At 41.8% G+C, this 24,616-nt stretch overlaps 1 protein-coding gene across 2 annotated transcripts in view; it reads left to right on the top strand.

Moving 5' to 3' along the window:
- The window catches only part of COL4A2 (collagen type IV alpha 2 chain), a 144,714-nt gene extending 123,275 nt beyond the window's left edge, over nt 1–21,439 (top strand). For both annotated transcript variants that reach the window (XM_030445796.1, XM_030445803.1), the window contains exons 30-48: nt 1,474–1,635; nt 2,246–2,416; nt 3,547–3,690; nt 5,376–5,501; nt 5,835–6,016; nt 6,920–6,983; nt 7,351–7,425; nt 8,041–8,148; nt 9,114–9,221; nt 10,473–10,544; nt 10,928–11,053; nt 12,824–12,940; nt 14,450–14,611; nt 14,743–14,841; nt 15,597–15,743; nt 16,340–16,456; nt 17,232–17,423; nt 17,778–18,064; nt 21,080–21,439. In XM_030445796.1, coding sequence (XP_030301656.1) covers nt 1,474–1,635; nt 2,246–2,416; nt 3,547–3,690; nt 5,376–5,501; nt 5,835–6,016; nt 6,920–6,983; nt 7,351–7,425; nt 8,041–8,148; nt 9,114–9,221; nt 10,473–10,544; nt 10,928–11,053; nt 12,824–12,940; nt 14,450–14,611; nt 14,743–14,841; nt 15,597–15,743; nt 16,340–16,456; nt 17,232–17,423; nt 17,778–18,064; nt 21,080–21,334 — 2,714 coding nt within the window. In that variant the 3' untranslated portion in view covers nt 21,335–21,439. The remainder of the gene's footprint in view (nt 1–1,473; nt 1,636–2,245; nt 2,417–3,546; nt 3,691–5,375; nt 5,502–5,834; nt 6,017–6,919; nt 6,984–7,350; nt 7,426–8,040; nt 8,149–9,113; nt 9,222–10,472; nt 10,545–10,927; nt 11,054–12,823; nt 12,941–14,449; nt 14,612–14,742; nt 14,842–15,596; nt 15,744–16,339; nt 16,457–17,231; nt 17,424–17,777; nt 18,065–21,079) is intronic.
- Nucleotides 21,440–24,616: the final 3,177 nt, after the last annotated feature.

Here is a 24,616-nt window from a genome sequence, read left to right as displayed (position 1 = left end):
AATTAAGGAATCACTGCTTCACAGTTTCAGTAGCATTTGGAAACATAGTTAAATTTAGGACTGCTGATTACCCCCTTACCCTGTAGTGGAAGCCAGAAAGGCTTACTAATTGTGTGACTAGCTTAAAGTAAGGAGGTGTATCACAGGAACCTGTTTTGGAGGCTCTTGTCATGATTTTCACTACAAATAAGAAGGAAACAAAGAGCATCATCTTACTCAAGTTATTTGAAGTGAGAAGAGTTGGTTTCACCTTCAGCAGAGCCCCAGAGGGAAGGTAAGGGATGAAGGAAGCTCTGTGACACTCAGCCAGTTTGAGAAAAGGCAGAAAACATCACTAACACCTTTGAAAAGGTGAAGGAATTCAAGGTAAAACAAATTGAAAAGGGGGAGTGGGGAAAGTGTGGCTTAGTTCCTTCTTTCTAAGCATTTCTGGAGAATTTAGCTTTCAGTACTACCAAAAAATAAATACAGTGAATAGAAAAAGCATTACTACTCTGTCTGCTCTTGAGTTATTTTTCACTTCTAACACATTGGCTCAAAAAAGCATGTGAATTTTTGTATGAGTCATTTATATGTTTTTTTTTTTTTATATGAAGTGGCCAGTGATTCCTTTATATCCTCTATGCCTCTTAGACTACTAGACCCTCAGAACAGAGAGCTAAATCTTGTATTCTCTTGTTGAGAAAACTCACCTTATGTGACTTCAGTTACAAAGAACACTTAACTCTTACCAAGCCAATGGACCTACCGTGATGTTAACCTGAATAAAGAGAAGCAGATCCTCTTCATCTAGATTTGAAGTGTCATGTACTTTAGAGATCTAGTACACTGATGCTTTCCCAGTCTGAGTGCAAAGTGGGCATTACTTTTATATCTTGACCACCCCCTTTGCTCTTGCATTGCCGAGATGTAAGTCTTCACCCAGTGCACTAAGTCGTGTATAATCAGGGCCTTTTTTGCATAGAAGTTTTAACAACTCTTGTAGCAAAGCCTTGTAAAGACCTTACTTGAAAATCTCAGTACAGTAACACAAAAGCAGAGCCCAGTGTCTGCCTTGAATGTTCCCATTGCTGCCCATCACATTTTAGACTATATACAGAGTATTATTTCAGTGGTTGTCAGCTGCTTGATTGAAGTCTTACAAATATGTATGTGATAAAGAGAGAGATCAGGAATTACAGAGTTACTGGGGTTAGAAGTGGAAGAGACCTGCTCTGCCTGTACCCACCTGGTGCCATAGTGTTTCCACTCATTTGAAAGAGCCAACCTTTCCAATGCTGATAGTGAGATCAATACAGGTAGTGTCAATTACTTTCACACTAATGAGCAGTCTTTCTAACTTGCTTTTCCTGTTCTCACTGAATTTTCAGAGGAAAAACATACCCTTAGAGATCAGTGCATATACAGAAGGGATATGTAATTATCAGCTCTCTAGATATTTATGCTCTCTAATGCATGATTTTGGTATTTTAGGAGCGGATGGTAACCCAGGTTTGCCAGGACCTAAAGGAGATCCAGGGCCACAAGGTCTCCCTGGTTTGATGGGATTGCCTGGAATACCAGGAACACGTGGATTCCCAGGCCTACCAGGAAACCGTGGGCCAGATGGCAGGCCTGGCTCTCCAGGACCTATTGGTGAGGAAATATTGCTGTCCTGTGTCACTCCTCCTGCTGCTTCTCTGTGGTAGGACAACTGTGTTGGTTTCCACAGCAAAAAAAGTTAAGCTTGGGGTTATGGTATGTGCCATGTTTTAATTCCCAGCCAAATAAATTACAGAAATTACAGCCAAAGTAATAGTACAGAAAATGTGACTGCAAATTCTGCTGGTATCCCACATGACAAGTAGGGATGATGATGGTCCTCGTTGGCAGAGCTGCTGTTTTTCCTTCTGTAGCCATCTACCAAGCCAGGTCAGAGCTTGCTGGTGGCAAACTGGGAGAAGGAAGCTACCAAATGGGAGTGTTTCCCAAATGGGGAAAAGGTCTTAATTCTTAAATTAAAGAGTGGAAAGTCCTGTCAGGAGTGGGTACACAACCAAGCTAGTAGTGAGACTGGTTTGCACTGGTGAGCTGCTTTGTCCTTACAATAACTTCTGCAGTTCTTTGCTGAAAAAAAGCCTGATTTTCCCTCCTCAAAATGAAGCTGGTAGGATAGCAGTTCTCTCCCTCTTGAGCCACCACATATGAAATCATCGTGAATGTCCAGACACTTTTTAATCTCCCTGTTCTCACCTTCACATGGCAGGTCCACCTGGTCCTAGGGGAGAAGATGGTGAGCAGGGTTTTCCTGGTCCCGTGGGCATGAAAGGTTTGTCTGGTGACAAAGGTGATACTGGTTACCCAGGACCACAAGGTACACCTGGTGCAACTGGTCCCCCTGGCATAAGTGGAATGGATGGCTTTCCAGGAGATAAAGGTGAGCTCTGCACAGCTGCTTTGAAACATGAGATGTTGCTTAAAGCTGTTAAATGCTGAGATTAACAGAACATGTACTCTGATCAGTTAGCTCTGTTTAAAACAGAAGAATTACAGTCATATGCCTAAACTGCTGTCTGTTTCCCTCTGTGTTGTGCTTGGCAAAATGCTAGCTTAGGAAGTACAGCCCTATTTAGAAGGGCAATTGCTGGTTTATTTCTCCTTTAAAAATATTTTTTTAAGTATTTACTCATTTCTTTCTCCAAAAGTCTTTCCCTCATCCCAGTCCCACTGGCTCCCAGAGAAATTAAAGAGATGTTGCCCCAAAACTTTAAAGTTTTTAAAGCTGGCAGTTGTGTACTGAGCAATGCCAGACACAAGACCTCGATGTTGACTTTTGCCAGGATACAAATCTTTCCTATAGAGAAGGCCAGCTTCTCACTTGCCGGCCACAAAAACTCTATGTACAATGCAACTTGTCTGCATAACACAGGGAGTCTCAACAGGATTCAATTCCATGTGAATCCAAGTTAAACACAAGGCAGGGTGCATGCCTAAAAAATGCATGTCTCAATTTCATCAGTTGGAAAGACGGGACTTTTTTCCTACAGTAATCCTGAAACACTGATCAGCTCTCATTTGAGAAGAATGCAGATCTATTTGTTAGTATTACCCATATAAAATAGCATCCTCTTGTTTAGAAAAGAGGAGTATGGATGGGAACTTCTGGTGAGGAAGGACCAAGCAGTCCTAGCCCCATGATTTGGATCTCTACCCATAGAAGAATGGGCTAACTAAAAGCCTAGTGTGGAACTAGCTACCTTTTCTTAGCTGATCTGTAAGAGAGAACAGACTGGTCTTCTGAACAGTCTTTCAGAAGAAGACACTAAGTTCTGGTCATCTCCAAAGCATCTCCTCTTGGCCAGTTGAGGCAGTTCAGTGTCTTCCTTCTCTTCTTGACTGCTTAGAGAGTTTGGGTCCTGCAGATTTCATCTGTAGGCATCCAAGCACCCAAAAACATTTACTGCTGCACTTAAGTTTTCATACCATTTTGGTCATGCTGGTTCATATTTGCTTAATCTGCAGAAATATGAGTGAAGTAACAGTTCTCTTCCTCTTCTTTCTTTAAAGGTTCAAGAGGTTCACCCGGTATTGATGGTTTCAAAGGCATGCCAGGCCTAAAAGGAAGGCCAGGCATCAAAGGAGTCAGAGGAGAATTTGGCTCTTTAGGGGATCGTGGTGATAAAGGCTCACAGGGCTCACGTGGCTTTAAAGGTATTTGCTTACAGGTGGTACCAGTGTGTTTGTTTTTCACATCTGGAGAACTATTTTACAAGGACATAAAGAAGATACATTTTTCATGTAGTAAATTTAGCTCAGACATTCCCCCATATATTTCACAGATGGGCCTCTGGCCAAGCGACTTGGATTTTAGGCTCAGAGAAAGGTTATTTTGTGAATCTCTATACATTTAGTTAAAGGTGGACATCTCATTATTCAGCTGAGCTCAGACAGTGGCACCTCTGGGCACATGCAGAACTCAGCAATTAAGTAGTAAAAAGTCAGAAACATATCAGTTGATATCACCATCCGTGAAATGAAAACTGTAACTCTGTCCTCTCTGTTTTGCATACAATTATCTGATACATCACACTGAACTTGAAATATGCTCTTCACCACAAGACCAAAATTTTCTTCCCAGGAGCCCTGAGGTAGGTACTTCATAAAAACCAGTCTGCAATTCAAAGGCTGCAGAACAGTGGTCCCAGTAATTCAGGGGAGTGTGACAAGTGTGAAAACAGCCCCTGCAAAGACAAGTGCAAGTATACTTTTTGATGAAGAAGTAGAAGCCAGTCCATGATCATAGGAGACAAGTCTGAGTGGCTGGCCTGTCTCTGCAGCCCCAAAGAACTTAAGATACTCATGCAATTTATTTGGGGCTTTCAGGACATTTTCAGGACAGGTATTTACCACTGTCATTAGTAACCTTCAAATCAAGATAAGGAACAAAATAACAAGAAACAAATCAAAACTCTCTCACCCAAGGTTTTTTGACTGAGAGTTTCCCTTCCACTGGAATTAACCTACTTTTCTGCACTTTCTCCAGTGTGCTTTTTGTTGGGGGGTTGTTTGTGTGTTTGTTTGTTTGAGGTTTGGGTTTTTTGTGTGGGTTTGTTTTGTTTTGTTTTTTTTGTAAACATGATACCTAACTGATCTGCTGAAAGAGAAATTATCACTCACAGATGAATCAGGCTCCAGTTCCCTGGGACTGTATGTGCAAAAGTTTAACTCAGTTTTCATGGATTTTTTTTACACTTGACTGTTCTGCTGATGTGTTGTATTTACACAGGAAACTTTTTGTGCAAGTGGATTCTCCATTGCTTGTGCTAGACTGTCTGTCAGACCCTTTTTGCACAATACACTCTTCAGTTCACTCTTCAAAACATAGTGCCACTGAATAGCTTTTTGTAACATGGTTGGGTTTTGTCATGGTTTAGCAGTTTGGGCTGATCAAACAACAGAGGACAGAATTGTTCCCTTATTATCCCCCCACCTCCACCTCGTCTCTGAAGGAGAGACTTCAAAGTTGGAAACTAAAACGGGAACAGATTTACTAGAAGGGTAAAGGCAGTAACACATGTGATAAGGAACAAAAATACAAATATATACATAAGCCTATCTCAATGGAGGCAGGGGTAGGTGCCTGAGGGTTTTTTGCGGCAGGGCTGGCTCAGGAGAGGGCTCCAGGGCTCTTCCCAGCACCCAATGGATGTGGATTCTGAAGAGCAGGTGGTGAGTGGGGCTACAGGGCTGCCTAGCTTACAATATGGGCAGGAAACAGGAGGGAATGTGGACCCCGCTGTGTTCTGTACCTCTCAGGGTCCTAAGACCCTCTCCTTTAGTTCTTTGTACTCTTTAACTTCAGTTCCTCCTCTCAAACTCTGACATTTACCCTTAAGGTGACCGTGGTGATCAAGGGCCTCCAGGAGAACCCCCAGAGCTCAAGCCTCACCTGATGATGGAAGTTAAAGGAGAAAAAGGAGATGTAGGAGAAAGAGGCACAAAGGGATTCTTTGGCTTAAAAGGTCAGTGGTCATGGCAAAACAAAGCGGGCACATTCAAAACTATCGATCGGTGTATTTTCTGAGTTACCATAATAAATATTCCTTGCTCATCATACCCCCAGAAAAGCCTCTGGCAGAGAAAGCTGAGCTGTTTTTCACAGAGCCACCCCCAAGTACAACTTTGCTGGGTTATGTCATGTGTGTGTGTGCTGCCTTGTTGTACCAGCACATTGTGGTGCCATGTTTTGAGAAGGTGACTAGCAGGAAAACTTCACACATGCAAGCAACCCCCTGCCAGCTTTCCCAGATTTAACAGTTTAAGTCTTCTCTGTTTACCTTCTTCCCTGCCTGTAGGTAGCAAGGGAATGCCAGGAGTTCCTGGAAAGACAGGGACCCCTGGGTCCCCTGGGTATCCCAGCTACGTGGCTGGTGTGAAAGGAGACATTGGCGCAAAAGGGTTGACAGGTCTGAAAGGATACCCTGGTCCAGCTGGCTCCCCTGGCATCAGAGGCTTCCCTGGCACCACAGGAGTCAGGGTGAGTTCATGTTCCTGAGTGCATAAGGGTGTCCTTGTGCTGGCATTCAGCATCTCTAGGGAATGGCATTCTCCCCTTGAAATTGTGCTGACCAGCTACAGTACAAAGATCAAAATGCAAGAAAAACTGAATAAATAGATCAAACCATTTTGCTTAATCCCTCCAATGTTCACTAAGCAGAGTCCTTTCTTTTCTCATCCCGAGACAATTGAATGTCAAAAATTGCCCAAAATTACTCAATGTCACACATCTTACAGTAAAAAGAGTTCAAGGATCTCAGCTTCTGCATGGTAAATCACATTCACTTTGGCTGGAAAGTCACTCTGGAAGAAATAAACTCTTACAAAAGTTGGCAGCGTACTCACAGATATCACTTATTTAAGACAGACAAAAACTATGTTTCTTTCTCAGGTAGCTTTGCCCTTAGATTTCAGTAGGGCTTTTTCCTAACCAGAGACTGCAGGACTCATTGGCATACATGGGTAATAGGATGTTGTCAGTGCCAAATTTAGTCATCACAGACATAACTTATCCCGTGGTTATTAATGGTTCAGTTGAACTAACTTCAGCCAAATGGGTCTATAAGTCATAAAGTACTACAGAAATTCTAAAATGGTAAATTTAATAGGCTTTTTTTAATATTTTCAAATTGTGCTCATCGGAGGGTCAGACACTGGAACAGGCTATCCAGGGAAGTGGTGAATGTATCATCTCTGGACGAGTTCAAAATACATGTGGATGTGGCACTTCAGGACATGGTTTAGTTGGCATGGTGGTGCTGGGTTGATGGTTGGACTTGATAATCTTGGAGGTCTTTTCCAACCTTAATGATTCTTTGATTCTATGAAGGCTGAATAAATCCTCATCCTCATTAATTGATTCCTCTTTCCAATCACATAATAGGGAGAAAAGGGTATTCCAGGAATTTCAGGCCTTTTTGGTACTCCAGGCTCACATGGTGAAATAGGTGAGTTTGTTCTCTTATCTGAGCTCTCTTTGTATTTATTACATCAAATGCTCAACATTAAGTTCTAAAGAGTCTTAGGGATCTCAGTCTTACACAGTCTTCATAATTACAGTCTTACAGAGTTACAGTATAAATGTGGTAAACTGTGTTGATATTATTTTATTTAATATGCATTGTCCATGGATAAATCCATCCATGGCAGGGAGAGTGGCTGTTCTAGTGACTTTATGTGTTTCTTTCTTTAACTTACTTTCTTTTTTATTCTAGAAAGATAATAATTACTGAATTTTGACTCAGGTTGCAATTCCTTTGAAACTATAGGAAATACGGTTGAAATTAATGCCTTATGTGTTTTTGCTTGAAATAGGTGAGCGGGGAGATACTATAAACTTACCAGGAATGCCAGGCCTTAAAGGGGAAGTTGGTGTGCCAGGCTTAACAGGTATTAATTTCACAGATGCTCTGGATGTGATCTTACTTTTCACATACTAAGTCCCCAGAGGAAGGTGGGGAGAGCTTACCATGGGCTTTTAATGACTGTTGAACTTGTGCTCTCATGACAGCTCCTGAAGAGATTCATGTTTTCTTTATTGAAATGCTACATTTACCTCTTCATCTGAAAGTACATCTATAGCAGTAAACATTAATCACTTTGAACTCCAGTAAACACTTCTGTATCATTTTTTCACCGTTTATGAGAAAAAAGGAGCAATATCAGGCCATGATTATAGAAGATGGGATAGCAGAGTCAGATCAATTATGTCATGGGTTAGTTAGGTACTGCATTAAAATCCCCCTGCACTTGCAGCACATTTGAGCATCAGTGTTATATTCCACATAACTTGGGGAGTACTTTAAAAAACAAATTTAATGATGGTTTGGCCAGTGTACTGTAGACAACTATTCATTCTCCCAGATTATGCAAGCACCCTGACTAGAGGAATGTCTTTATGTGGCAAGATCAGGGACCCATTCAGTAGCCAGATTTACATTACGCTTGTTAGCTCAGAGTTGTGTAGAGATATTAAAATAATATATTGTTTTTGTTGTTTTCCAGGTGTAAGAGGAGAGACAGGACAGAAAGGCGAAGGTGGTGATCCTGGTTTCCCTGGCATTGAAGGCCTCAAGGGCGCACAGGGTGTCCCTGGCTCAGTAGGACAGGAAGGTGAAATATTCCTTTTAATGCTCCAAAGAATAAAACTGTTCAAGAAGAGAAAGAAAAAAAATCTCTTTTCCCTTGAAAGGAAGTCATTAAGTTTTTTTTATGCGTTAATCAGTCTGTAAGTTGGTAAAGAGCAGTGAAAAGGATGTGGAAGTCATGGTAGGACTTAAGAGGACATTTCAAAAGCCTAACTTGGCTTCATACCAGCTTTACCTTTTTTGACAGCAATCATGTGCCCAAAGTGTTGTATTGCTGGCATATTCAGGTATTCTAATGCTGTCTCAATACTACAAGGAGATGGGCTTTTCAGTGCTCTTTCCTGCCATAAATGAAGTCTGTATCCCCCGGAACCCAGTGACTCAGGAGCCTTTGAGGCTCACTGGCTGACTGTACAAGAGTACTGGGGCACCACAGTTCGGTTCAGTTCTGGTTGGATCATAAACTCAGAGCTTAGGAGCATGTGTTCTTACAGGAGGATCATGGAAAATGCTCTTTCAGAACAGTTGCTCCACATTATAGGGTAACCATAGGGTTTAGGAGCTCCAACCAGACTGGAGCAGTTCTTGGTAGGTACCAAGCAGTTCTTATCCAATCAGCTTTCCAATCAGAAAGACAAAACAGATGGAACAAGAGGGGAAATTAAGGTGAACATAAATGTAATTATTGTATCTGGCAGTAGAAGTAAAACTGTCTCTTAATAGCCTTTTCCACTATATTTCTGAGGTTGTCAGAAATCTGTAGTTTGTAATGTCAGTAGTTTGTAATGTAAGTAGTTACCTTACCTCTCCTGCCTTTGATCTCCTCAGTTTTCTTCCACTTGGATGAGTGGTGCAGTGCCATACATTGACATTAGGAGTGTAAAGCCTTCATTTTGCTCCCTGAGAGAGTGAAAGTAGCACAAGTCCCTGTTTCAGGCTATGGGTTTTAAGGACACTCATGAGCAATGATTCCTTATTGTTGTCACACAGGTTTTCCAGGACTGGTTGGCCCCCCAGGACAACAAGGAAGCCCCGGGACTCCTGGATTGCCAGGTCCAAAGGGAACTCCAGGCTGGCCTGGCTTACCAGGACAAGCAGGTATTCATACAGCTTCATGTCAGCCTGAGCACTTGCTATTGTTCCTTTGGTCTAAAGAAGAAGAAAGGGGGCTTTTTGCAAAGTTCAGAGTGGCAGAGTTGCCTCTAGTAAACAGCTATTCCTCAAAAAGTCCAGGTGCTTTAATAGAGACCTATGTGGTTGCTTTCTGATTAATGGCTTCAGAAGGATTGGTGTCTACTGAACTCACTTCAGCTGCTGATGACCTCAACCAGGAAAGCAGTTTGCAGGAAACTTTTGTCATTTTACATGACAGCTGGGAAGAAAGAACAAAAAAGGATTTAAAAAGCACCAAGAGCAGTGATATACAGTATTAGAACATTACCATGTGGCATTAGATAACAAACAGTGTACTTGTCCTACCTCATCATCAAATACTGTGAACTGATCCAATGTCTGGTTTTATGGATAAATGACTTATGGCTCAGACAGGATTCTGCTATCAAAATAGAGGTGATATTTTAAAACAAAGCTGTTTGTATCACAGGAACAGAATGTCACTGGTTGCTACCTACTTCCTACATATATTTGCAGATTTCTTTTTCTACAATACAACCAGAAATTGCTCTGCTTTCAGTAAGATTAATCTATCTGAATCTGCAGCAAATCTAAGCTAATAAGGTAATGAAGGCTGCCATTATAGAAAGAGCAAAGAGAAAGACAGATGCTTATTTTTATGAAGGTTGAATTTTCCTCCAGAGTTCTGGCTGTTGATTAGAGATACCTGTATAGCTTTAACATCATGCTTAACACATTGACAGGGACAAGTAGATGGGATAAATTTTACCTATAACAGCAGCAGCAGTCACTATTAGAAGTTTTGTTAAGTTTTTTTGGGTTCTTTTTTATGACAGAGGGAATTCTCCTGAAGTTAGCTTCATTATAATCACATTTAGAGCCTACAGTTATGCCATAATTGTCTTGGTTTGAGGATTTTGGAGAACTAAGTGGTTATTAACAAAATTGTGGTAGCAAGACTGGAACTAATGGCATGCTACCAGACAGATCAGAGCTATTTAAAAAAACATCTCATAGTGAGTTTATTGGATAATAACAAAATTTGCCCATCAGAAACCATGCTGTCGTGTGATTCATACTAAGCTTATTGTAAAGAATTAATTTGACTATAATACACAAGAGTGTAATATAGAATAGTATTTATTCAAGCATTTGAATTTCTTGCCTAGGAATATATTCAGACTTAGAGTAATCATGAATGTAATTTTAAAACAGGCTTGCCTGGCTTAAGAGGAATCAGTGGGCTGCATGGTTTACCCGGCACTAAAGGCTTACCAGGATCACCAGGTAAGTGACTCCTGCACTGCCTGTTCACTGTCAGAACATTCTGTTGACTGCAGGTTTGGTCACTGAGATCTTTGCCATGTCATTTCTGTAACTGTGTCATCCAAAGCCCAGTGAGGAGTTTGCTTGCTTACTGTGGGCTCTGGCAAACAACTTCATCCACAGATGGATTAGAACACAACTTCAAATCACAATTTATTTCCTTTTACAAATTTAAAGCCTCAATACCTTTTTTCCCATTCTGAACCATTTTTTCAATGAGCCATTACAGACTCAGGTATTTAGCAAAGCCACATGCTCTGTTCCACGTAAAGTATCATGCTGATACATTGCTAAATGCAGAAACATGTCAGCTTTCATCTTAATTTTGAACAACTCCACAACAGGTCCAGATGGCTACGGCTCCGCAGGTTTCCCAGGTCCTGTGGGTGACAAAGGGGAAGCAGGAGAGCCAAGCAGAGTGGAAGGCAGCCAAGGACCTCCGGGTCAGAAGGGAGACAGAGGCGTTCCAGGTTTGTATTTTGGAGAATCAGATCAATTTATTATTTGTTTCAGCTGTGGCTGTTTGAGTTATCTATGTGGCTGTATAGAGTTGTATAGGAGAGCTCCCAATGTGGGGAAGGTCACAGTTTGGGGCTGGTGCTGCAGCACAGCCACCCCTTGCTGAGAAGCAGCAATGTATGTTGCCCAGTGCTGGACAAGCCAGACCCCCCATATCAGCCTGGGTCCTTCCCCATGGTTACTACATCTTGAAGCACCCACTGAGCTCACTGCAAATGCCAGAGGCAACTCCCAGCTGTCAGCTCCCAAAATATTTTTAATGGCGCTCCAGGTACACAAAATCTACAGCTTCTCTTTCCTTCTCCTTCTCCTTCTCCTTCTCCTTCTCCTTCTCCTTCTCCTTCTCCTTCTCCTTCTCCTTCTCCTTCTCCTTCTCCTTCTCCTTCTCCTTCTCCTTCTCCTTCTCCTTCTCCTTCTCCTTCTCCTTCTCCTTCTCCTTCTCCTTCTCCTTCTCCTTCCTTCCTTCCTTCCTTCCTTCCTTCCTTCCTTCCTTCCTTCCTTCCTTCCTTCCTTCCTTCCTTCCTTCCTTCCTTCCTTCCTTCCTTCCTTCCTTCCTTCCTTCCTTCCTTTCCTTCCTTTCCTTCCTTTCCTTCCTTTCCTTCCTTTCCTTCCTTTCCTTCCTTTCTTCCTTTCCTTCCTTTCCTTCCTTTCCTTCCTTTCCTTCCTTTCCTTCCTTTCCTTCCTTTCCTTCCTTTCCTTCCTTTTTGTTGCAAATCCATCAATGTTTACCTTTTTTCTCTGAAAGCCTGGCCATCCATCAGTGTGGGATTGTTCCACTGATCCCTCCTGGGCTCTGTTCCAGTGCACAGTGCTTTACTTGTGCCATCATCTGTCCTACAGCCTTCCAGCTCAAACCCACCTCACTGTAGTGGGCTGCATTTATCTCAGTGTGGTTCATCACCAATTATTCCACCAAGGAGCTACCAGGCTCATGTTATGGGTGAATCAACTACTTACAAGGGGGAGATTAAAAAGTTTTCCAATATTTTGGCTCTGAAAAGACTGGCATAGATATAAAACTTTACTGCCTTTGCCTCCTTGATTCAGTGGCTCATTCCTGTTCTTTTGTTGTTACTAACCTGCTGTGCCAGCTCAAATACCACCCAGAGATTTATTATCAAGCCTTGGAAGAAAACAGCTATTTCACTTACCTCATTCCTGTTCGTCAGATTTAAAAATTTAATATTTTTAAAATGAATAAACAAAAGGGGTTTTTGGCCTCCTGACAATATAAATCTACTTTAAAAAATAAACTGAGATTATTGAGATTGTTGGCCATTTAACACTTTTCATCTATAAAGAACTTCCTGGATTCAACCTTCTCGCTTATCTGACCCCCAACAAACCTAAGTGTCTATGAACCCTGACTCCACAGGGTACAGAAGAACAAAGCTGCTTTCTTGTCTGCTTCCATATACCTGGGATATTTTGAGTACTCCCTATCTTGAAATAATAATTTAACTGGCAGGCAGATGATCATTAGCATTCCACACAGTGAGATGCAATTAGCTATTGCTAGAGAGCTTTGGCACAGAACAAGTATTTGGTTCTTTTAAGAAAAACCTCCACATCATTTGAAAAAAGAAAACAAAAATAAGTGGGAACTGCAGGTGTTTTCCATTTGGAAAATCCTAGTCTTTACACTTAGTCTAAGGTGAGTCCATATAATTGCAATTGTGCATTTTCCTGACAGTACTGATTATTTCTTTGATTCATTTCAGGACTCCCAGGACCACTTGGCATCCCTGGGCAGGAAGGATTTCCAGGACCTCCTGGGATTTCAAATATCTCAGGATATCCTGGTGATAAAGGCTCCCCAGGTCTAGATGGAGTGCCAGGTAATTCATGCTTGGTTCCCCTCAGACACCAATAAGAGATTAAGTACAAGGTTGTGCCCTCAGACAACAGTAGAAGAATAAGTACTGGGTTAGTAACAGCAGTCATTATTATTTCTGTCTTGATTCAGTAAAATATTCGTACTAAAGGCAACATTACAGTGCATGAAAAGTGTCAGACAGAACTAAAGGCACATAAGATAACAGGGACAGAGAAAAAGGCAGTTCCTCCAGGTTGTCCTTCTGGAAAGGTTTGATTTTCATGCAAATAATGGATGTAATCATCCAGAATTCTCTTTACAACTTTCAGAAGTGTTATGCTAATTTACTAGTTTAAAATCTGAGTGTGGTGGCAGACTTGCAAGTCTATGGAATATTTTCTCAATAATTTACAAAATTGTCCTATGTGACATTACCATGCAAATTCAGTTACACTGGGGAGCATTGGTCCACACAATGAGCCTGCCTGTCACACGTGTGGAAGAACTGATGTGTCTCTGCATATTCAGAGGCTGATATTGTGTATTGGGCTGCACAGTCATTTCAAACTTCAGTGCTACAGCAAAGGGCATGGAGCAGAAGTTTCAAGTGTCCCACTATCATCTTTTATATGATGCACAGAAATTTTTATGTAAACTTGGCAAAAATTTAGAAAACCCACAAAATACCTAGGTTTCCAAATGGCAAGAGAATGTTAGTTGGCCTAAACACATACTGATTCCCACACTCTAGGGAGTCACTGGATTAAAAAATAAAAATAGAAGCAGTCAAGAGAATGGGAACAGCAACACTGTCTCCCAGACAAAATGGTGAGATGGGTATGGCTCACTCTTCCATGCATTTTCCATCTGTGTCCACACGTGATCCAACTTCAATAGGCAACATGAGATGCCCCACTCAAAACCCTACTTAGCAAGTGCCTCTCCTCAGAAACAAAGTCCAAATGTCTTCTGAGGCAGCAGAGGTAACTGCCAGGTTTAGCTTCAGGCACTCTGTAATTCTGGAAAAAGCAGCTGTTCCCATAATTCCCAAGTCAGCATGAAGCAGCTACTTGTATCCAGATGTTCAACTGAAGCAGTAAGATTCATGGAACAGTAAGTCCTTGGCTTATTTACCACCTGGCATAGAGTCAGGTACTTGCTGCTCTCTTAATTTCTCTCTGGTTACTTGGAGAATTGAGGATGAAGCAGGGAGGCACCTAGTGAAAGTGGTGTGAAGCGTTTCTGGGGAAGGAATAGCTCACTGAAGGCTGCATCTCGGCAGGGACCCAGTTCTGCTGCAGTCTTGCTTGAGGTGACACTATGCTTTGTGGGAGCTCCATGCTCCAATTCCTCTGCCACCAATTCCTCCTGCCTGAGAGCAGGAGCACTGAGAAAAGTCTTCTGGGGAGCTAAGCATTACCTCCCTGCTTAAATTAAGGAAATAAAGCCTGATGAGATACAGTTAGATAATACTGTTATTTTCCCAGGTCTTAAGTATAAGCACATTACAACTTATACGTGCTTTAAACAGGCTATCCAGGACTACAGGGGCAGCCTGGAGTGCCAGCTCCACCAGGGAGCAAAGGAGAAAGTGGACAAGCAGGTCTGACTGGAGAAGCTGGCCCAAAAGGCAGCAGAGGTGATCCTGGATTAGCAGGGAGACCTGGACTTCCCGGGTTCCCAGGACCAAAAGGTAAGGATGGGAAATGCTGATCTTGGCCAAGGGCAGGGGGAAACTCCTGTGCTACAGCAGCTTGAGTTAACATGATTTTTGCACTCACTTGATCTCTGTTGAAATGCAATAATTGTCATTTTGCATTAAAGGTCGTAAGGGTGAACAAGGTAGCATCGGCTTTATGGGCACAGTAGGATTTCCAGGTGATTTAGGACCTATCGGACCCAAGGGGGATAAAGGATTAGCTGGTGAGTAAGTGCAGTCAGGTGCATGTTTCCTTTCTGACCTATTCATCCTGCAGCTCCACAGAGCTGATCTGACTGGGTTTGCTTTGAGCAGGAGGTTGGGCTCGATAATCTCAGAAGTCCTCTCCAACCTGCATGACTCTTTGTGAGCCCTGGGAGTGGGCAGATGCCTGAATTTATCATTGGTAGTAAACTAGTAAACTTTTTGCTTTTATGAATTTATTTTGCATAAGATGCCAACTCCAAAATCAGAGTCACTTTCAGGGTTATGAAGAAAGAATAATTTATCATCTAAACTAATCCTCCAGAGTAGACATACTGCGTATTTAGAAATCTCCTGTAAATCTTTCACTCCATCTACACCATCATGTATGTGTGTCTCCCAGAGCCCACCAAAAGATGGTGCTGCACCTCAGAGAGCTGCTGGCTGTTTGGGGGGAACTTCCCAGCTTCCTGTGTTACAAATAAGGGAGCAGTGGCACCATCCATTTCCTTCTGTTTATCTGTGTGCTGTCCAAGAGGAGACAATCCCCATACTCCCACGTGTTCCCCCAGTATAATAAATGTAAATGCTATACCTAAGGCAGTGAGTTGCAGACCATAGTTCCTTCCTAACATAAGTAACATCTGCATATCTGGAGATGAAGTGACATTGAGGAAAATACAGGGGTTTTATTAATCAAACTATCTCATAGTGACATTGAGGAAAATACAGGGGTTTTATTAATCAAACTATCTCATCTTCCTTCTAATCACAGGCTTCCAGGGCCCTCCAGGCTCTCCTGGGCTACCCGCTCTTCCTCCAAGGCTGGTTGCTGAGCATGGTTCACCAGGTCCCCGTGGAAATATAGGACCTCAAGGAAGCCCTGGAGATATGGGACCTGCGGGTCCACCAGGCGATCCAGGTAGGAATTGCATACTCAAAGTGCAAGCTGTTTCCCTGAGCAGAGTGAGGCCACCAGAACGCTGCTGCTCTTCTACTTTAAATTCTTGATGTCAGAAAGGAGAGTCCACTTTTGGTCTTTCAAAGCTGGGGCTTGGCGTTCCTCCTCCTTTCATTTATAACAGAAACAGAACAGGAGGAAACTTTGACAACACTTACGTAGCCAAAGCAACATCAGACATGGATCTCACTTGAGAGTGAACGTGTTAGGTAGAAATGTCCACATCATTGTGGGCGTTCTGTTAGCCCATGGAAAGTAGTGTTACTGATGCATGGAGTGCATGCAATGCACCTCTTATTACTAATCTTGCAAGAGATGTCTGGTGGTAGCAAGAATGAAAGATTAAGTTGTGGGGTTCATGTAGTCTTGATCCCAGCAACCTTTTCCAATGAAGTCAGTGTTCTTTCCCTGAGCAAGAACCACAGGAGCTTGCCTTCAGTGGAAATTGGTAAATCTAGCAGATAGGGGCAAACACATGCAAGTAGAGGACATGTAAACAAGTGGTAGGATGTTGGTATCTCTGCAGTCACTGTGCTTATAACCACTGTTGGTGCAAGGTTTCAGAGGCTCACCTGGAAACCCAGGATTCCAGGGCAGAGGTGGCATTCCAGCTCCTCCTGGCTCCAGAGGTGAACAAGGAGCAACAGGGTTTCAGGGTCCAGTGGGATTTGAAGGTAAGAGATGTTCTGCAGCACTTCTTTCCCATTTCACTGCCATAAATTGTTCTGAGGTTATTACAGCACTGGATGGGGAGGAGGGGAGGAGAAAGTTTGTGTCTTCACAGCTTCTTCACAAGGGACAGCTAATAAAGCAGTATTTTCTGAATAAGTTTTGCTAGATGTAGATATCAGTCCACTCATGTCAGTAAGTCTGTTTTGATCTGAGTGTCTTTTTTATACTGTTCTATACTGTTTTTCTCTGAAGTATTTCAGCCTAGTGTTTTACTAACAATTACATTCATGGAAGATGGGTTTGGTATGTGGCATTACCTATGTCCTTATCTAATCAGAGAGAAGAATTCTTACTATCTTAATTAGCTAAGTACACAAAGAAGAAAGTATTTGCAGAGCATAGTTTTAACCATACAGAACAAATACAAGGAATTCAAAAACCATTGGTTTATCTTGGACTAAGAAAACATTTTAAAGGAAACATATGTTCATCTGGATCGTACCAAGCACACTCAGTTTCACCAGAACTTTATATGTGGCTTTCCCTGCTTCTGATAATGAAATACACCATCTTAGAAACCAGGGGCCCTAACCCAGCACCAGTCTACTTCCAAGGCAAGTGCTGTCCTCCCAGAACTGCAGCTGTTTTAACAATAAGAAGAGGTATCACGCAATTCAGATTTCTTCAGCAGTAGTTTAGCTAGATTATCAGCCAGCTGTGGGAGGTGTGGAAGCACAAAATAAGTTGTAATATTTTTCCCCCTCCTGCTCTTTTTAGGTCAGCCAGGCCGCCCTGGTAGCCCCGGGCTGCCAGGCATGCCAGGTCGCAGCGTTAGCATGGGCTACCTGCTGGTGAAGCACAGCCAGTCCGACCAAGAGCCCATGTGCCCCGTGGGCATGAACAAACTCTGGAGTGGATACAGCCTACTGTACTTTGAAGGACAAGAGAAAGCACACAACCAGGATCTAGGTATGTGCAGGTATTGCTGGCAGCAGCCTTAATTCCATCTCTCTGGCTGAAAACTGAAAAAAAAAAAAATTAAATAAACAGAAATTAGAGAGAGATGGGAATTTAGCAAACAGGCTTTGGAAACACCAAAATGAGAAGATAAAAACTGTATGTCTGCATGGTGTGTCCCTGAGAGAGCTCCTGCAAGTCATTGATGTTTTTCAAGGTGACCTGTAAAGCCAGTGAAACACTTGGGACTGCAGACTTTTACTGGCACGTGCTTGGGAAGGAGCAGGAAACTGAAGATATGCATTGTCTTGTGTGAGAATGATTGCCACAATTTCATTTTCTTTTTTCTTCTTCTTTTTTTAACAGGGCTGGCTGGCTCATGTTTGGCTCGTTTCAGTACCATGCCCTTCCTCTACTGTAACCCTGGGGATATTTGTTACTATGCAAGTCGAAATGATAAATCCTACTGGCTCTCAACTACAGCACCTCTTCCAATGATGCCTGTGGCAGAAGATGACATTAAGCCATACATCAGTCGCTGCTCAGTTTGTGAGGCCCCAGCTGTGGCTATTGCTGTCCATAGCCAAGAAGCTTCTATTCCTCTCTGCCCCGAGGGCTGGCGCAGTTTGTGGATTGGATATTCCTTCCTTATGGTATTTGTTCTCCAGTGTCACATCTGACCACCAGCATGGCACTGGGTTTCAAGTTTGAGGCTTAGTTACTTAAGATTGGAAGGCTGCTCTGGTTTAGAATCAGCAACACCAAAGGCATGCATCATACTGGGGAACCAGGGTGCTACAAAACTAGTTTCTAGGAAGCAGAGAGGAAACAACAGTTCTGTGAATCACAGAGAAAACTGATTCTTGTCTGACTTGCATCTGAGTTCCCTATTTTATGTACAAAATAGTGCTTTGGAGTAGAATACAGGGACAGCTGTAGATTAGCAAATAAAGTTGCACTGACAGTAGCCTACAAAGCGTTTTCACAGGTAAAGATTGGGAGTAATTTATATCACTATTAAGAAGATGCTGTGGAGGAAAAAAACCCACAAAACCAAAAACAAACAAACAAACCCATAAAACTTTTCTCTCTTTTGTTAATTTAAAATCATTGATGTTTGGTTGAGGATTTAGGAGGCAGTCTGTCACCTAGTCTGGAAAGAAAGACAGCCTTCCCATGGTTTCAAAAAATAAACTTCACTGTTGTTTACCTAGTGGCAACAAGATCTGAGCTGTATGTTCCATGGCTTATAGGATCTCTTCTATCTTGTCATCTTATAATTAGGACATTGGGTGTTACAGAAAAGCTTAGTGATAGGTGTGCAGTAGAAGACCTACTGAAAGGTGTGATGTGCTTTTCTTGCAAGATAGAAGGATCATGTAAGCACTGGAGGGCTTAACATGATTAATAGCAGCTAAAATGTGCTAGTGAATGATCTGACGATGCTTATTTTTCTGACTTGCTTGATGTGCACCAGATCAAAACCTGCAACATTATGCCCATGTTGTTAACTCATTAAAGACTGGACTGAATGCTGAAGTAAACAAGGTCAGGGAAAAAATACTTCCCTAGCAGAAAACATCATAGAAGTACAATCTTACTTGCAAGCCATTTGTTTGGCAAAAGCAAAAACCTTATTTTTTTCAGAAAATAAGGTAAAGAGAAATCTGGTATCTTTTCATTTAGTTACAGGAAAAAAAAATGTTTTGAGAGGGCAGGTCAAATATTTGGCCAGCCCTATGTTTGACCTTTCTTTTGCTTCTATAAAAAGCCCTGATACCAATCTCATAGTTACTGTGCAAGAATTCTAAGGATTAAATAAATGTTTGCAAAGGTTTGCGTAAACACTGAGCATTGTTAAGCACAAAGTTGTCACCTTAGCAAGAACCTTTTCCAGGTCAAAGCCTGCCACAACCAAGGAAAACACAGTGAGAAGAATTCCCATTTTCCCAGCCAGTGTTTGGAGCAAATCAAGTGTTTGGTGTACACATTTTTTGCTTCTGAAGCAACTATGGAAGAACAACAGCACACTTGTGGTTATCTCAGAGTACATATTGTTTAACTTCCTTGGCTTAAATTTGTCACCTCTTTCCCCTGAGTAAGGTACAATCATGCAGGGAGTCACCATGGACACCTGCCCAAAGAGCCATAATAGTCAGTAAGATTTCCCATAGGAAGGGCACACCACTGCCTTGCATCCTATACAGGTAGAGTTTTAGAGGGATAAAAGAAGTGTTGCAGAAGGATAAAAAAAGTGTTGCAGGTGTATAAAAGGCCATGGCCAAAAGAAAAGGAGATATTACATACATAGTGTTGGAGCTTAGGAATGCCAGTGCTTATCCTGAGGTTGTCAGGCAGATCTGCTCCCAAATAGCCTGAGCAGTTTTTACTGCTTTCCAGCTCCAACTGCAAGGGCCTCAAAGCTGTAATAGTCTGTGCTGCTTCTGACCAACTTTGTTCCTGAAGAGAGCAGTTTTGAAGAACAGTTTTGCAACAGAGCTTCAGGGTTTAGCCAATCTGTAAGACAGCTGGTTAGCTGCAGTTTTGGGGTTTTGGGTGGGATTTTCTGATGGGAGGAAGCTGTTGTTTCAGGGTTGTTTGTTTTTTTTTTCAAAAACAACTATCTAAATCTCTGCAAAGGGTAACACCAGTCAGCAATCAAAGTCCTTCATTCTGTTAAAAGGTGGCCATTTCTGTTACTCCTTTATAATAAACACAGTGGGCCTCTCACAGCAGAAACCAGCTAGTTATAATATGTACTTTTATAGTGTGGTGTTTATTGAAACATACTGGATGTGCCCAGATTTCTCTTTACATTTACAAACCTATTTAGCAACTTTATTTTCCAGCTGCTTTCTTTTAGATTGCAAATTCCCTTGTTTTTTAACTGAAAATTAAGCAGCTCCACTTAAAAGTGCAGCTGTAGAGCTCTTCAAGGGGCAGAGGAAATGCCTATTTTGTTAGCAATGCCTTTAACAGAAGAAATGTAACACTGAGTTTGGTACCACAGTATGTGTCAAAGGTAACAGCTGAGGTGTGTAAAGATGCATGATTTTGGTGTAATTTGCTTTCTGTGTGCTGTGGAAGGAGATAGTTACTTGTATAGAAGCTCAGTTTGTTTCCACAGTGCTCCTCAGGTATAATGCAGAGTAAGCCAAACTTGGATTTCTCTAATTACAAAGTCAGACATATGGTGGAAAGCCCTTCTTAGTGAGGGTAATGAATGAAGCATAAGAACAGGTTTCCCAGAGAGGTTGCAGAAACTCCATCTGTGGGGGTATTGACAACTTGATGGTGCCCTGGAGCAACTGAGGGCAACTTTGGAGTCAGCCTTCCATTAAGCAGGGGATTGGCTGAAGTGACCTCGTGTGGGCTCTTCCCACCTCAATGAATCTCCAGTTCTAAGACAGTGAAGACCTTAACTGTAGAAAACACATTTGCCAGAAGATTTTTAAAAGTTTCATCACCACATGAGCTTGCTCCTTTGTATGGATAAAGCATAGTCAGACCCTTAAGCCCTCCACAGTTGCAGGATAAGCTGACTCTCTGCTCCAGAGATAAGAATAAGGAGCAATTCTAGTGGGTTTTCTCTTTTCCCATCATGTGGAAGTTCTAGTCAGCACTGCCCGAGGTTGTACTCTGACCGCTGCCTTCCTTGTCTCCTTTAGCACACTGCTGCTGGTGATGAAGGTGGAGGACAATCCCTGGTTTCTCCTGGCAGCTGCCTGGAAGATTTCAGAGCAACTCCTTTCATCGAATGTAACGGTGCACGTGGAACCTGTCACTACTTTGCAAATAAATACAGCTTCTGGCTCACTACAATCGACCAACCCTTCCAGAGCAAGCCCTCAGCAGATACACTCAAGGCAGGACTCATCCGAAGCCATATCAGCAGATGTCAAGTCTGTATGAAAAATTTATAGAAGTCTTTCACAAGTGTAAGGAGCCTGCATATCGTGTGGGTCTTTTATGGTGGAACCTTCTATGATGGTTATACATTTGAATAAATCACCTTGGTGCTTTCTTAACTTATTACCTCAGGAGCTGAATGGAAGGCTTAAGTTTTAAAAACGTCTGTAAAAGCAACTTAATTGTAACACAAATTAAGCTTAACACATGGATCTAGTGCTGTGCTCTCCTACTATACAGTATATATGCACATTTTTTGCTAATCTAACATTGTGTCATTTGCCAATTGATAAAAATACTTGCAGCTTTGAAACACCAAAACAACTTCAGCAATAAATGGTTACCCTGGTTAGATATCTGCTGCATTTACTTTAAGAGAATGTATGTATCTTTTCTATTTACTGGATTTGTCACAAGAGTAAACACTAACAGCTGCTGTTCCCAAAATTAACACAAGGGGATCAAAGTGCCTAAACCCTTGCAAAATACTGAAAATACGCTCTGGAAAGTAATACTGAAAATATACTCTGGGAACTGTTTATGTCCAGCATTGAAATCTAACTTTAATATTTGTATTTTATGCTTGGGCATTTCAAACACACTCAAAACAATAATCTTTTTATTGTATCCAGTTTTTTCAAGCTTCACCATGCTAAGCACTTAACCACTGGCAACAGCAGAGAACACCACAGGCCTTTCAAAAATAGTGATCACAAAATGCTATGCTTCCTATTTTGATTAGGAGACTATAGGAGTAAGTTCAGCATTTTATTTTACAAGGTTGATAATTTTTTTCTATACATACCCCAGGATCATTACAAAGGTCTCACACTCCACTGTGTTGTGGACATTCAGATGTGTTACACCACCCACACACAGCAGCAGCACTGAGTAGTTTTTGCATTGCAGCTTTTCCCCTCTGAAGCCAAGTCACTCATCACAAACTGGTTTATTAACCATGTACTGTTTGAGCAGCTGTTGTGCATAAGGGTAGGTTTTGCAGGAGAGCATTATCAGATTGGATTTTAGGAAAAAAAATCTCTTTCCTGAAAGAGTGGTCAAGCGTTGGAACAGGCTGCCCCAGGGAAGTGGTGGAGTCACCATCCTTGGAGGTGTTCAGAGAAATGTGAAGATGTGGCACTTCGAGACATGATTTGGTGGGCATTGGTGGTGTTGGGTTGACAGTTGGACTTGATGATTTTAAAAGTCTTTCCCAACCTTAATGATTCTGTGATTCAAACACAGAATCTCCAGACCTGCCAGTTAAAGCACACCAGCTAAAGTCCTGGCAGCTGAGGACAGGAGGCATTGGGCTGCCCACCATCCCAATTTGCACACAGCCACCCTTACAAAAGCAAAGGGAAAAGGAGCAGGGCTTTTATTTGGCACCATCTTTTTCCATGTCCAGTCACCAGGTTATTGCATGCCAGGATTGGTAACTGGCCAGAAAGCGAGCTCATTCTTTCTGCAGAATGATGCAATTTAGGCCAAAGTTGTCTATCACCACTGGGGGGGGGGGGGAGGGAATAAAGGGATCAGCTGCAATTTCCTGTTTGCATAGTCTCATTATATACCTGGCTGCTTAAAACTAAAATCAAAGAGACTTTTATAGCAATGAGAGTTGATTTTTCGGCAGTTCACCTCACTCCTACTTCAGGTGCTTTTTGGCTTTTGTAATTACATTCCATCCTCACTGTATCATAAATAAAATCTTGCTTTTTTTTCTATACCTCTATTTGTTGATGACTTCCATTTTGTAATAGTGTTTTTTCTATAAAATGCTTACAGATTGCTCTGTTGAATTATTTTGTGCCTAACGAATTAAGAAAGCACTACTAGAAAGCTCCTTCCACTTAAATTCAAACTCTTCAGCCAAAAATAAGCATGTTTGTTTCATGGCCCTTAAAAGATCCAAGAGGGAAGTGGTGTTTCTAAATTTGCTTGTTTAAAGCAGAACTACTGAAGCTGTTTCATCTGTTGTTAGGAAGAACAATTTAAGCCAATAAATTGTGATGTTGCAGGTCAAAGCACCATGTTATTCATGCTCTACAATGTCCTGTAAGCTTTAACTTAATTTATAGTTTATCTTTTGTGGAGATAACACTTGTCAAATTTGGTTAAAGTTCTTAGCTAGCACACTGTCCAACCTAAATTAGTTTTACCTATAATTCGATATAAACAGAGATATTACTTGAGTTTGAATGCACTCTCTGGCCATGCTGTATCTCTGAAAGAAAGTCCCCCTATCAAATTAAGAACACCAGTAGTTGATTCAGCTAAATTAAATACTTAGAATCTAAAACATCACAGTCAATGCAAACCAAATGTTTTCCATGTCTGACGATTCTTTTAAATTACACATGGCAGCAACAAACATCCAAGAATTGGCAATTTACCCCTTCCAGGAGTTGCTACACATCAGTGGTCATGGGATGACCACACCATTATCGCTTCTGGGATCTACAGCATGCAACTTCTGGCAGTGCAGCACCCTGAGCATTTTAAAAGAATTCAAGTGGAGGTTATACAGATCTGTAAAAACTGATTATGTCAACAACAGCAGCAAACTATTTGGGTTTTCATGTGTCACTACTTACAAGAGACTTAGCTAAAAGCAAAAGTACAAGACAGAAAATCATCTTTATCCTGGCTGAAACCAGGACATCATGTCAATGCGTTGTGACAAATTTTCCTATGCAGCACTTATATATATATATATATATATATATATATATATATATATTTATTTTTTTTCCCCCGATGTAAAACTTTAGCAGATAGGTCTTCCTTGTTGCTTTGCCTCTTATTTTCCCTGACTCCCATGAGCTGTTCTCAGCGGGTTGGTTCAATGAGCTCTGGGCACAGTGCTGCGTTGAACGGACAGGCACAGCGCAAGAACAAACAAATAAACCACAAAACCTAACTTTTGTACTTTGTTTGTGGTACATCATGTGCCTCAGGTCTGTGTACTGACACACGGAATTTCTCCAAAGCCTGTGCAATAGCTGTTTGAGAAAGGGAGGAAGCTCACGCACACTAACACGTGGAATACTTGGAGCAGCCAGGTTGGCTCTAGAAAGCAAGCCTGGAGCATAGCATGGAGGGGAGCTGACATTCAAGCTGCCTCTTAGCTACAAGGTTACCCCCTCATCCACAAGGAAAGACTGAAGTGGGGTGGGCACCTTCTAGCATCCTTTCGATATATATCAAGGGGCTTTATAAGCAAGATGGAGAAAGACTTTTTAACAAAGCCTGTAGTGACAGGACAAGGTGCAGCAGTTTTAAACTGGAAGACA

This window comes from Calypte anna, chromosome 1 (assembly GCF_003957555.1).
Source record: "Calypte anna isolate BGI_N300 chromosome 1, bCalAnn1_v1.p, whole genome shotgun sequence".
Lineage (NCBI taxonomy): Eukaryota > Metazoa > Chordata > Aves > Apodiformes > Trochilidae > Calypte > Calypte anna.
Note: the sequence above shows the minus strand (reverse complement) of the source record. Positions and strands in the feature narration are given on the sequence as shown.